This window comes from Ruditapes philippinarum, unplaced genomic scaffold, assembly GCF_026571515.1.
Source record: "Ruditapes philippinarum isolate M1 unplaced genomic scaffold, ASM2657151v2 ctg97_1_1_1_1, whole genome shotgun sequence".
NCBI lineage: Eukaryota > Metazoa > Mollusca > Bivalvia > Venerida > Veneridae > Ruditapes > Ruditapes philippinarum.
Window position 1 is genome coordinate 226,852 of NW_026859231.1, and position 13,894 is coordinate 240,745.

The 13,894-nt window shown below is 31.8% G+C and overlaps 1 protein-coding gene across 1 annotated transcript; it reads right to left on the minus strand.

The window, feature by feature from the left end:
* Positions 1–986: 986 nt before the first annotated feature.
* LOC132755723 (homeobox protein DBX1-B-like) lies at positions 987–10,029 on the minus strand. The gene is made up of 4 exons (XM_060746642.1): positions 9,227–10,029; positions 8,845–9,039; positions 2,966–3,165; positions 987–2,102 (listed from the first exon to the last, which is right to left on the minus strand). Exons 1-4 carry the CDS (start codon positions 9,582–9,584, stop codon positions 1,767–1,769), a joined length of 1,089 nt encoding a protein of 362 aa, XP_060602625.1. The 5' UTR covers positions 9,585–10,029; the 3' UTR covers positions 987–1,766.
* Between the last annotated feature and the right edge of the window lie 3,865 nt (positions 10,030–13,894).

Below are 13,894 nucleotides of genomic sequence, written 5' to 3' on the forward strand. Positions count from 1 at the left end.
GGTCTGTTAAATTTCTTTAATTTTGTTACGTTTTTAACATGATGTATGATGACATCGACTTTCTTTTCCTAAAGAAGCAAAATTTACGCACGACGGCATTAATTTCTGCCTGTTATTCCATTTAGTTATGATTTTCTTTTCATTCGCATTCAGATATAGTCCGGCTACAGTGAAAATTATATTTTATAAATTTCACTAGTGGTTTATCAGAATATAATCATCTGATATATTACAATAAAACACTGGAAAGCATGAAATAAGAAGAAAACAAAATTGTTTCATTCCGGTTTCATTTTTGCTAATTGATACACATTTTCAGTGCTTTGTAAATAATAACGTTTTGGAACTCGAAATCTATACCATATATAATTCCCAAGGTCCCACGTTGCTGCCTTTACTTCCGCCAGCTTTAATTTATAAAATCAGTTATGATGACGCTTAATCCGTGGTTTGTTTTATTAATTATATATTAGTTAATGAACTAAAAAAATCTATGGTGGCTGCTTTACGCCACGTTGTTATCTTTTTTGCCACGAAAATGCGAAAACACGAACATATGGCCAAGTCAAATTTTGTCATATCTTTGTATATTCTCGAGACAAAAAAAGCAAAAGTACGACAAAAAATTGGCCAAAATTCGAGAAGTAAATGTCGACCACCATATATATTTTATTGGTGTCTACAGAAATAGGACAAACAATTTAATGAATGGAAGCACATTTATTTGTGTTTATTTTTTCTACCACAATGAAATATAAATAAATGTAACAGATTTATCTCAAAAAAGAAATAAAATTGCAAAATATTGAACTCAGTATTCCTAACACATTTCCTTGTGTATGTAAATTAAAAATAAGTAAAACATGCAACAAGATTACAGTAATTCTTGTAGTTACAAACACTTTTAAAATTCCGGATCCTCCTAGTTATAATTTTAGCGTGTAATTCTCACGAATATTAGCTTGGCCGGTTTTTTTTTAATTTAGAACAGTCCATTTGAAATTTTAAATATCAGCCAACCTTACGTAACCTCCATGACTTGTTTATTTTGAATATTATTATAAACGAGACTTTCTCTTGTGAACGATAAGAATGCTTAGCTAAATATTTTTCTTTTTTTCAAGAAGTTACGTTACCACTAATTATTGAAAGGCGAAATTTTGATACTTTGTATGCTAATTGGAAGTGCTCACTTAACTTAGGCAAAGTCCGACTTTCACCGAGAAACAAAAGGCGCGTTAACTGATAATGTTTCAAAAAAGTAACTTGTCAAGACTATCGGCAACTGAAATTAACCATGCGACCAGTGCAGACCAAGATCAGCCGAAACATCCGTGCCGCCAAATCATGATCTGCTCAGCTCGCTTTTCAGTTAGTTCTTATTTTTGGTATCTTAACCTTAAACAATAAATGGCTTTGGCCAGACTGAAATATAGCCAAGTCCAGTAAAGATATTTAGCGCGGTAAGGGTTAAATTGGCATGTGATGAAAACATAAATTTCTGTTCTTAAATTGAACAACGGACCATAAAATACAGTTACTTGCCATTTTGTTAGACGTTATGATCATAATACTTTGAGTTGTATAGACAAAAAATTTCATTGGCAGTTATGTAAAAAGACTCATACTCAGTCAAAATAATTCACAAAATGGAAGACTCTATAACATGGCAAAATACAAAATGGAAGAAAATGTATATAATATTGAACGGCATATAGATATTGCAGGAAGTGTCGCAAATGGGTCCAACTTTATTATTACGACATCTATGACACATCAATCTCTTCATCACAGCTGTCGGAAACAGAGTCAACGTCATCATCGACGTCACCTATTTGGCGAAATATTTCTTGGGAATTCATTGTCACTTGTGAGTAAGGACTTGTCTCGGGAGAGTCTATCTTATGCTCATGCGCATGCGCTGTGTGAAATTCATGCTCAGATTGTTCATCTACGTCACTATTTTTATTCAAATCACTCAAATCTGGATGAGGATTGTTTTTATTTGGTAAAGTATTGTCACGTGATCCGCCAGACGACAAAAGTTCTCTTTCCTTTGAATTGCGCCATTTCATTCTTCTGTTCTGAAACCAAATCTTTACCTGAAAAAGACATACAAAAATACTTGTTTTACATCTACCAGCATTGAAATAATAACACCATTTCGTTAACCCTATTAAGGGGAACTATTTTTTATTAAAACAATTCCTTTCTCTGTGTGCCAGACGAAGACAGACAAATGGAGTCATAATTAGTTGATAATTTAAAATGAGAGTGTACAAACTACCACGTTATTATTGCTATTTCCATACTGAATCAATAGGAGATAAACGGGCGATTACAGAACGATTATGGAATAAAATAAACCGTGGAATTTCCCATTAGAATAGACCACTGGGGAGAATTTCAAGAAGTTGTCACTTCCAGATGTTGCCATTTAATCAAGTACTCCCAATTCCGACCGAGAGCGTGAATCGAGTTGAGCCGATATTAATAAATACGCGGACAATTAGATGCGCTGGAAATGACGTATAATTAGACGACGAGAAGCCAATGGCGAAATTTATTGAGCTAAATAGCATTTCCTTAGTCTTATAAAGCCAGTATTTGTTTCTTTGAAAGGAAACAAATTGAAACATTTGCATCAAATAAGAATGTGATTAGGCTGTAACCGAGGGCGCCATATTGCTTATTTATAAGAGTGCCGTTGACTGAAAGACAGTTAAAACAAATGAGAAAAAATGATGTAATTCGTTTAAGCTGACGACCGTCTTCAGAAACAACCAAAGTTCTACAAAACAATATCTCAATATCATTCAAACGCTTGGAATTGTTTCAGAGTTCACTTTGAGTACTGGTGACGTCATTTCCTTTTTTTCGAAGTGAATTTCGTTTATTTTTTTTTCAAAACTGTACATGCAATCCTTTTCTAAACTTAATATTAAATATAGATAAATGTGTGTACCTGAGAATCTTTCAAGCCAAGTTTAGCCGCCAATTTCTTCCTGTCCGGTTTGCTTATATATTTCTGTTTCTGAAACATCTTTTCCAAACCCTTTCTTTGCATATCAGAGAAAACAGCCCTCCTAAGCATGCCTCGGCGAGGCTTGCCTCGCATCTGACTCAGGAAAGAGAAAGCATTTGGCATTGGTAGTAATGGTGAACCTGTAAGTATAGAAATTAGAAAAAGGAATTAGAAATTTATATTAAAAAAATCATCTAAAAAGAAATTTCATTTTCTTGTAAAATATTCAGTATAACTTTGGTTGGTATATTTTGACTTTCAGATTTTATTTGCGACATTCTATAATTTCAAAAGAAACACTAGGAATCGATTACGGGTTCATTAACCAATTGACATTTATTGCGATATTAAAGTCCCAAAATAAAGAATGTCCATTGTTCATAGAGAGTATTTAAAAACACAGTTGTTCCGTAATCAATCTATGACAGACACAAAAAGCCCATGTATCATTTCACTAATAGATTTACATACAATATAAATGCGTCATACAAACGTATAAAGTTCTATAAGTGTTTAATGTTAATAATTACACTTCGATGCTCTTGTTATATGAAGCGTTAATTCGGATATCACAAATTCGACCATTACGTCTAATATCCACATGTTACAACCGAACGATATTCGTATCTAATAACGGAGGTTTTACAATCAAAGTTTTATTGTTTAACAAGCCAATTCTAATATAATAAATATGTGGTTTTTATAATGAAAGTCTATTCTTTCAGATCAGTAATCGGGACAAAAATCTGTTCAGCAGGGTTGCAGCTAGAAATATTGGTGTTCATTATATTAAAATAACATCAAAGACATTTTTTATGTTTGATTAACAAGGTAAATGGACGTAAATGAACGTAATCCATAATGCGCAACCTGTGACAAGAAAAATCATAATTACCGATGTAATAAAGATAATATCTGGCAATTAGAGAAATCGACTTGGAACCATGTCTATTATTGCATTTACGCTTTAATATGACCGGTTTTAATTGACATTACGCTGGTAACATCTTGCATAAATGCACTGTTTAGTAATCCTTTTCGATCATTTTCTCATCCGTACAGTATAATGAGTATTCAGTTACATCAGGTTTTATTTGATAACGGGAATTTTGGAATTTAATTGTTTACACGATCTAAGCTGCCCATCGATTTCCGCCGGAAGTGAACAGTACACACAATCAAAGAGGTGCATGGGGTTATGAATATACAAGATGTTACATTACATATGGGTAAATGATTTGATTAGAGGTCGTTTTTATTATACATTTTTATGACAGTGTATTATGACTGATGCTTAAACCGATAATTGGGAAACAATGAAGATAAAATAGTGAGCAGCACATGTTTACAGTGATCTATTACACTGACTGTATATTGAGGATACATACACTTTATACCCACAGCAATTGTTATTTTGTACGACTAGATATATTATGTAATAATGGCTATATACTATATGTAGTTTAATGCCAAACAAAATATTGAATTGAATAGAAACATAAAGCTTAACTTCTTTTTATCCTCCCTTGCATTTTCATGACATGATACCGAGATACGTATTTTATTTTCTTGTTATTCAAATTTAGCAGACAAAACCACAGTATATAAACCAGTCTACTTCCTGTAGTCCCTTTTGCTGGCACCAACAGCCCTTTTCAGGGCTACCCTTACATATTGCCTCAGGTTACTGTACATTTAGGTTCTCATTGACCGCCGCACAGTGACCTTCTTTTGGCTCAAAATTCATATCTTTGGCTAATACTCCGTGGAAATTGCATGGAGGTAAATTATCACCACTTTGTGCTTCAAAATTAACTCTTTAAGGGCATGACTGGCGACATGTCCGGGGTCCGTACTCGACAGCGAAAGCTGCATTTTGTGCCCTTACGGTAGGATGGACCCTCATTAACACAGAAGGGTACAGTGATCGGAAGTAGCATGTGCTGGTACTCGCAAGACATGGTACACATTGAATTGTATATGCTCGCAAGACAGGGTACAGTGATTTCGTTTATATACTGTGAAAACATTGTATTTATAACGAGAAACATAAAATATATAGTACAAATAGGCTCCAAATGAGTTTTCGATAGTATAAAAGAAATTATTATTATCATTATTATTATTATTATTATTATTATTATTATTATTATTATTATTATTATTATTATTATAACATTGATCAAATTGAAAAAAATCTTCATCCTTAGAATATACACTCGCTAAGAGTAAGGATCTTAATTCTTGAAACGCGTCCCTGCCGGAAGTGATCTGGACTCGGTGTCGATTTTTTTTTGTTTTGATTTCGTAATTACAAAGGATAAACTTAAAGCAAGCGTAGAAAAGAAACTGCTTTGAAGAAATAAAATTATTACAAGCTATTTACGTATGAGTTGCATATGAAATATTATCGAATACTTATTTTTAATTTTTAATTTAAATTGTTATCTATTAATGATGTATTTAGAAACTCTTTGTCTGCAAGACGCAACATAGATTCTTTCAATCACGAACTATTTTTGCACACGAACTATTTTTGCACACGGGACAGTTGTCTGCTATTTTATTTTTACATAATATTTATAAAAAAAAATATTAAAAATAGAGTTCCAACACGTTTTTATTTCTAGTGAATTTAATCGTTCGTTTCATTTGGTTTCTGTTTATTATTATTCTTGCAGGTTCTTGTTTTTGATTTGTTTTAATTCAAGTAGTGGATGTGTGATTCGTTGTCTGATTTTAGATGAATAGTACAGCATTGCTAGTCATTTAAAGTCGCTTATTTCCACTGTTTAACTTTGATACTAGGTTGGTAAACATGCAACCATGCCGTTATATCATGGTGTGCACTGTTTGCTATTTCAGTCGGTACAAAAATATTTTGAAATTTTCTCTTAAGCGGTGAATGGTTTAGTCCACTGTCCGGCAAGTCCAAATCCATTTTTAGCGTGGAACGGGTTTTAAAATCAAGCTAAGTAATCAAATGTGGTAATCTTAAAGACCTAGGGCGCATCAAAACTTTGTACGGTTGTTTATCCGTTCTGTAAATATTTATAGGAGTTCATTACTTTTTGATTTCCGGCGATTTTCTCACCAAAAGTCATGTAAAATGTAAACAGTAAATAACTCCTGGCATATCAACTACGAGAGATAAACAAACAACGAGCATTCAATTTTAAACTCAACATCGGTGAATCTTTAATGTCGCTTAGTCTATGAATAATCATTACGACTTAATAAGGTGTTAAGTTTATATTTGACATTACAATAATTAATTTAAAGGTAAAATCCTCGAAAATGTGGCTATCGGCTCACATCAAAGCAGGCGGTGTCAACTTGAAAGGAAAATTGCCGGTATCGACTGACTTTAGATTAAACTTTTAAATATTTGAGAAAATTAATGATCATTGAAGTAAATGAAATAGAAATTTGATTCGTTGATTTGTCTCGCATTAGCTAAACATATTGTCATGTAATTCTATTTTGCAATTTAAAATTAAGGAAGAAGACTAATCGACACGAAAGTTCTGAATACTAACTATTTGAGTTGACTTTATGTTGTCGCTGAGTCCGGTAATTATTTGGAAACATGGGACAAATTATTTTTAAAAAATAGAGTATAAAATGACAAGCATATCACAAACAAATTAAATCACATTTTTGAGCGTTTTGAAACCGCAAAGCAATGTTATATTTTATTTTTCAATCGCCTTTAAGACAAGAGAATCCAGTGTCCATGGTTTGTGTTTCTCTGTTTCGTCTTTAAAGGCCCATTATGCCTCAGATATGCTTTCATTTTTTTTCTCAAAAACTTTTAATTTTTGGTAATTTGTTACAGATTCAAAAAAACAAACAAAAACAACAACAACTAATTTGACACATATATGAACTAACTTTTGCTTATTTTGTTCTGTTTGCAATTGGTATAATTATAGTGAATAATTAGTTTGTACGGCAGATAAAATACTACTTTGTTTACATTTTGCTTCTTTAACGCAATGATTATTACTGCACGCTCAGTCTACTTTTTCAATTGTTAAACATTTAATGTGCTCTAAATCCATTAATAAAATATCTTTCAACACATATTTGAGATTTCTATACAAAAGAAATAAAAATAGGGATATCTGAGGCATACTGTGTCTTTAAGAAAAGAAGGAAAAAGAAAAAAACCAGAAAAAACACGCGCATGTGATGTCTTTTTTTAATCAATTAAGACTTCTAAATAGTAAATATATAGAACCGTTATAATACGACTATGAACAAGATGGTGTTATGGTTTTATTTTAATCGCTGTTAAATCTCACGTGAAGACATTTTTAATGGTCACACCTGTAATTTAAGAGATATTGTCCGAGATTTTCTGCACCGCGGGCGGGACATTATTGCAAGTGGCCAGAGAGCCTTTCCGAAATTTCATGGTCAGTTTATTAATTGGTCAGTTAGTCATGAATAAAAACAGACATAAATGTGCAAGAGATAAAAATTTATGAATATGGAATATTTGTGGACTTAATGTACACTTTATTACCGCAGTCCCATATTTATTAGGTTTTAAAATGAAAATGACAAATTATTTCAAAAAATGATAAGATTTTACGACCGGTTATACAATTACAACATTTCTAAACAACGAGGAATTTAGAGCTTTCAGCGATTATATTTTAATATTAAAATTATTATTTATTGTTGGTTGTTACGTAATATTGGCGACATACTAAACAAAGGAAATATTTTACAAGAATGAAAATATTGATAATATACAATACACGTACGGCTGATATTCGTCACTTTTATCATTTTACAATTAATTAAACGAGGCTTGTTATTTGATAATAAACCGTTCTGTGACAAGCATTCTAATGGTCAAAAAGAAAAATGTAATAAATAAATATAAAAAATAATAAAAACAAATGTTCTTGCTTTAAGTTTATTTATCCAGAGTTCAGTATTACGACCTTGTATTTCAAGACAAAAAAACTAATACATTTTTTATGGACGAAATGTAAGAAAAACGTATGAAATCGTTCTTAAGTAAAATCATTTTAGTATTTAAGTGTGAATTTTCTATTGCTGTAAGGCTGAACACCACAATTTTCTTTACTGGACATCTAAATGTAAATGTATATATATTTGATATTCATATAGATAAACGAGGTAGATATGCAAATTTGATCAGGTCGGGGTGTCTTGACCAAGGGCATCATCAGCAAAGTTATGGCTTGGTATAAATTTGGTATTTTTTTGTTGTTGTTGTTGTTGTTGTTTTGTGTGTTTTTTGGCTCAGTACAGTACTGATGCATGTTTCAAATCACTATCTGTACTCGGGTATTTCAAAATTTTGTGATCGTTCAAAGCAATCATATAAAGTCTGTAAAGATTAGACTAGAAACATTATAAAAAAACAAGTGTCCTTATGTTTTTATTAATCATGAAATTGTATTTGATAAATCATTTTAGAAAATTTTTATTGAAGATACCTTGCAGACCGTTATCATTATTACTGACTATGGAAACTAAAAAAAGAAGCTTTTTGAAGTCGTTTACTATTACTGCAGTTATACTATAAAATGTATTTAAAAACCCACTAAATTGGTATTTTAAAGTCAAAGATAAATATTAGAAAATAAGTAGTCAACTGCAAATTCTTAAAATTCCCTTTAATATACCAGCGTTTCGACTTAACAGCCTTCTTCATCATGGTATCTAAAGCCCAAGATAAGTAAGAATGAGTAATATGAAAAAGAAAGTAATAGAAAAGACAAAGAAATTAGAATTGAAATAATAATTTAGGATGTAAGAGGGAAAAAATGACATACCTGCAAAATACGGATGTCGCAACATTCCGTGAAATGGATGTTCATATATAGAGGGTTGTCTAGGAATGCACGACTGACACCCGAGACTGGGACTGCAGGGTTTCGGGCATGACACCGGGCTCCCACTCTGCTGAAGCTGTTGTTGCTGATGATGATGAATCTGTGATGTTGTTGTTAGGAATGGTCTTGGGGGACCTGGTAAACATCAAAATTTCATATTAAGTCCATTTTTAACATATGCAGAAAATTTGTGAAAATTATTCCATGCATTAAGAAGATTCCAAGAGATTCAGAGATTGAAAAATAATTTTTTTTGTATTCAAATTCAATTTTCATGTATTATTTTTTTGATTTAGAGAATAAAGAAAAAATATGAACTTACTAGATTTAGAGTCACTGCTATCAGATCCTAGTATTGCGTTAACTCCGAACTTCAAGTAGGGCGTTACATTGTTAACGTTACTGACTACGTTAGATTGTGACGTTAATGACGTCATAGTATTTAACTGCTCTATATTTCGTGCAACTGACGATACTGTTGACACTCCCATTCCCGGCAATCCGACGACGCCGGCAGGTAGCGACGTCATTGGCCTTGTGATAAGTGCAGATTGTCCTTCACGAAGTAAGTTCTCCACTAAAAACGATGCCGACGAAGAAGGGACCGGCTGCGGCACCAGTGGTAAAGTCCGGAACAAACTCTGGTAAACCTGAGACGGCGACATCGCGTTTTGAAACATTTTGAAAAGTACTTAATGTTTTTAGACTATCTTATTTATTTGTTTTCTTTAAAACAAGCACAGTAAAAATGTTGCTGCTTTCATAACAAATAAAAAAAAATTAAGTTAAGTTCTTTGTTAATTATTTTTGTTAATCTTCTTTTTCAAATTTATTTTCAACTTAATAATCCATTCATCTTGTAGATAATTATCATCCCAAAAGCCGTTGAATTATTTCTTTTGCAATTCCGTGTTGCTCGTTTGGAAGTCTTTTCTTTTCGATACTATCAAAGTATATAACTGTCATTTAAAACTCAAATTTAAGCGTATTATGAAAACTTGATCTTTCGATGAAAATCACAATAATATGCTGATGATCATTTTTCCATGGATATTTTATTCATTTCCACAAATTATTCAGCAGAAATGGGCTCAGCGGGAAGTCACATGACACGCGCCAGCCAATGACAGGCTAGCAGACCGTGACGTGTTTTAATAAACGAAGTGCCGCACGCGAGCTTCGTCAAATACAATCTGTGTATTCATTCGCGTGCTCTATGATAGGCGGGGCTAACCACAAAAATGGATTGAAAACGATGATAGCATAATTAAGTTTGTGTAAAAGATTTGTTAGCAAGATCGTATTTTGTCCAATACGGCGATAAAAGCCGGGATTACGGTATGAAATCCCACTGTCAAGCAGAAATGACACGGTGTGAAAAGATGCGATTGTTACCACCTCACAGCGTTGACGACTTAATAAAAAATATCGGTATCAAAATAGAATGGTTTTGATAGAAGTGTTACATTTTTAACTTCTAATTATGAAAAAAACGTCGAAGTACAAAAAATGTCGGGATGCATTTGTTTAGTTAACGCTTTAGTGTATTTATAAGTATTTAAATGATCGGTGTCACAGAAGTCATTATAAGGTGTAGTATAGAAACGCACTTTTATATTTAAAGTTGAAAATGACGGAATTGTACATTATTGATAAACAATTTTTAGCGAGAATGGTGAAATATAATACAGATGTTTTTGTTTTCACTCTCTCAGAGAGCGTTATATAGTAAATGTGGGGTTAACAAAACTACAGAAACGTTTTTCAGTATAAATTGAAAAACTTATTCAAAGGACAATTCATATATTTTACTTATTTTGCTATCAACTTAAAAAAAAACTTTATTCTTTATAGACAATTTTATTGTTATAAAATATTTAAGATGTAAGTAATTATAAATATTTAATATATTACTAAAGTCATTGTAAATACGAAATATTTGTAAAATTAAATAAAAGAAACTTTATTTCACTTTCTAATACAGATTATGATTCTATTAAGTATGTATCAGAAAGATATATTTAGAACGCCTGCCCCTTTTTACTTTTGAATATTTCCTTTTACCGTTAAATTGTATATTAATTAATAATTGTGACAATTATATTTGTAATTAATTAGTAATTTGTAAAAAGTTAATATTTTTGTAATTTTCTGCTTCATATAATATCGCATAATTTTGACAAATTACATTATTCTTTTATCAAGTAAATTAACATAGTTGTCTTTTGTTTCCTTTAGAAACTGACCAAAAGAATATGACTCCATAACATACATGCCATCTTACTGCTGCCCTTAGATTAAATATTACGTCATTTGGTCAAAGATTAAAACACCTTTATCTAACATATTTTATCGGATCATACAAATTATTAAAATATATCCTAAAGCGATATTTTGTCACTGACATAGATCTATAATCCGGGGAGAATAAAAGGGAATTTATCTTAGACAAAAAATATTTCATATTTCACGACGCCACACCCTGTAAGTCATGATATACATGTATAAATTTATAAATAAATGTATATAAAACATATACATTTATGTAACTGAAATACCAACTATAATAAGAAAGTTTTACGTCAAATTGACATTATGTTGCTCATATATATTATAAATCCCCCCACCCCACACTTGTTAGATACATTTCAGTCGTGCCATTTTATTACATTTTATTTTTGTTTCACTTCTTTGTATAAATAAAACTCATAAAAATAATATGAAATGAACAATAAATGTTCTAACTACATGGGACAAAGAAAGTGTTAAAAGAAATGTCTTTAAACACACTGAACACATGGGCCTTTAATGCAGTTTTATCTCTATGTATTGCATATGTAAAACGAGTTTACCACCATCACCGCTACCACCACCACACTCATCATCATTATCATCATCACCATAATCATTATCACCATAATCATCATCACAATAATCATCATCATCATTTACAGATTCAAACAACGGGCTCTTAGAAATAAAAACGTGTATTTCTTAATTTAGTGTTGATCTGAATTACTTTGTATTTATACATCTGGTTAGAAGATACGCTGGGCATCTTTCTTTCTGTAATATCGGGAGAGGAGCCCCAGTTATCATATGAATATTTTTTGCCTTTTTTTAATAGAACTTTTTGTTCCATTCTTCTATTGACCACATGGTTTTTGTCTCCGATGCAGTGTGTTTCCTTCATCAAAAAGTCACTCCTTGTAGGAAGTCAATAAAGTCTTAATAAAACTATAATAAAATATGGTAAAATATTCAAGGGAATTTATCAGTTTAAACAGTCAAACAAAAAAATTATATTTTTCATCGAGACTGGTCCATTATACAAACATACAAACACAGAACTAAAAATCTATTCAAATAAAAATCATCTTATACAAAAAAATGAGTACACAATATGAGATGATTAATTTTCCTCCGCCATAACACAATCATTTTCGCAGCTATTTTGATAGTAGCGATTATTTCCCCATACGTTTGAAGACCCTCTAATGCTCTAGTACCATTGTCATCCCGCTTTTTAACACTGTCAGTAAGTTATAACAGTCGGGTAACGGATGACAAAATCAGGTGTCCCCCGAATCCCTAGGGGACTGGAGATAATACGGGGATAGCTTTCGGAACGTTTGTATTATTTTGAATGGTTACACAGCATGATTTGGAGGCATGAGGCGTAGTTTCGGAGAAGGACTGTTACTCACAGCAAGAAGTTGAAAAGAGGAGTCGCGGCTTCGGTGATATTCGTTGAAAAATTAGACAGTGCCCCTGAAGATGATTATTAGCTGAAGCTATTAAAATATCACCTGATAGCGAGAGATGACATTAATATTGCATCTGAATCACCCTGAGCAGAAATAAAACGACCGTTATGTGATCAGTTTTGATATATAAAAATTCAATTGATGGTTTTTAATTTCAAAATAATGAGGCATTCATTAAGCCGTAATTCAAAGGAAGAAAATACCCTTCTTTATTTTAATAAACTTAAAAATTGTCGTTCTTAAGAAGCATATTTAATTTTTTGTTTAGTGCTATAGTAACCAATTCTATAGTAACTTCTATAGTAACGATTCAAAATCATGAAAAATTCAAAATTAATAATATGAATTAGATCCTAGCAATGCTTCATAGTTGTAATCAGGATCAAATTATAAGTTGATATGACAAAATATTTTTGTATTTTTGTTAGTATTTAATAAACACATACAGTTTAGTATTACTATTTTAATACACTGCATATGGGAGTAATTTACCTTAACATTTGCTTAAACATTGTATACATTGTAACTTCATAAAACTCATGATTGTACTTCCTAAAGAAGGCATTTTTATTCTCAGTTACAATGTATCTTTTAATGTAAGACATGATTTGGACATACAAATTACTAAAATAACAGGGCAACGTCAATATTTGAGGACTGAAAATTTAACCTGATGACCTATCAATTTAGAATTGGTCAACAATTATGCCAACACTGATGCCACACACGGTGCATCACTTAAAATACCGCTCATCACATTTTCTCTACTTTCTAATTTGCTAGAAATTGTCATCACGGCTAATTATCATGCTACACCGTCCTCGAAAGAGTTACCGCCCCTCGCGATTAACTGTAATGAAGGTTGCAAGTCGCATTGCTTGAAATTGAAATTAAAGTCCGCCTAGCTAATTAGTATTGGCATATTTGCGCTCATAAATTGCATATCAATTTATTTTCAAAACTAACCAGCTGACGTTGAATGACCTCAAATGACCCATCAACATTTGATGGTCAGGACCTAAGCTAATTGGTGTCAAGTTTAAAATGTCAGACTGGGCCAAGATTGGAAAAATTGACGTTAAATTATTAATAACTGTAACTATATTAGACCAGTTTGGTAAAAGAGCATACCTAAATTAGTTTCATGCAGAGTAGTTAAGACACATTCATAAAAGCTTTGCTAATATGTCTTCAAGTTATAAAACAACATGCGACAAGTCACA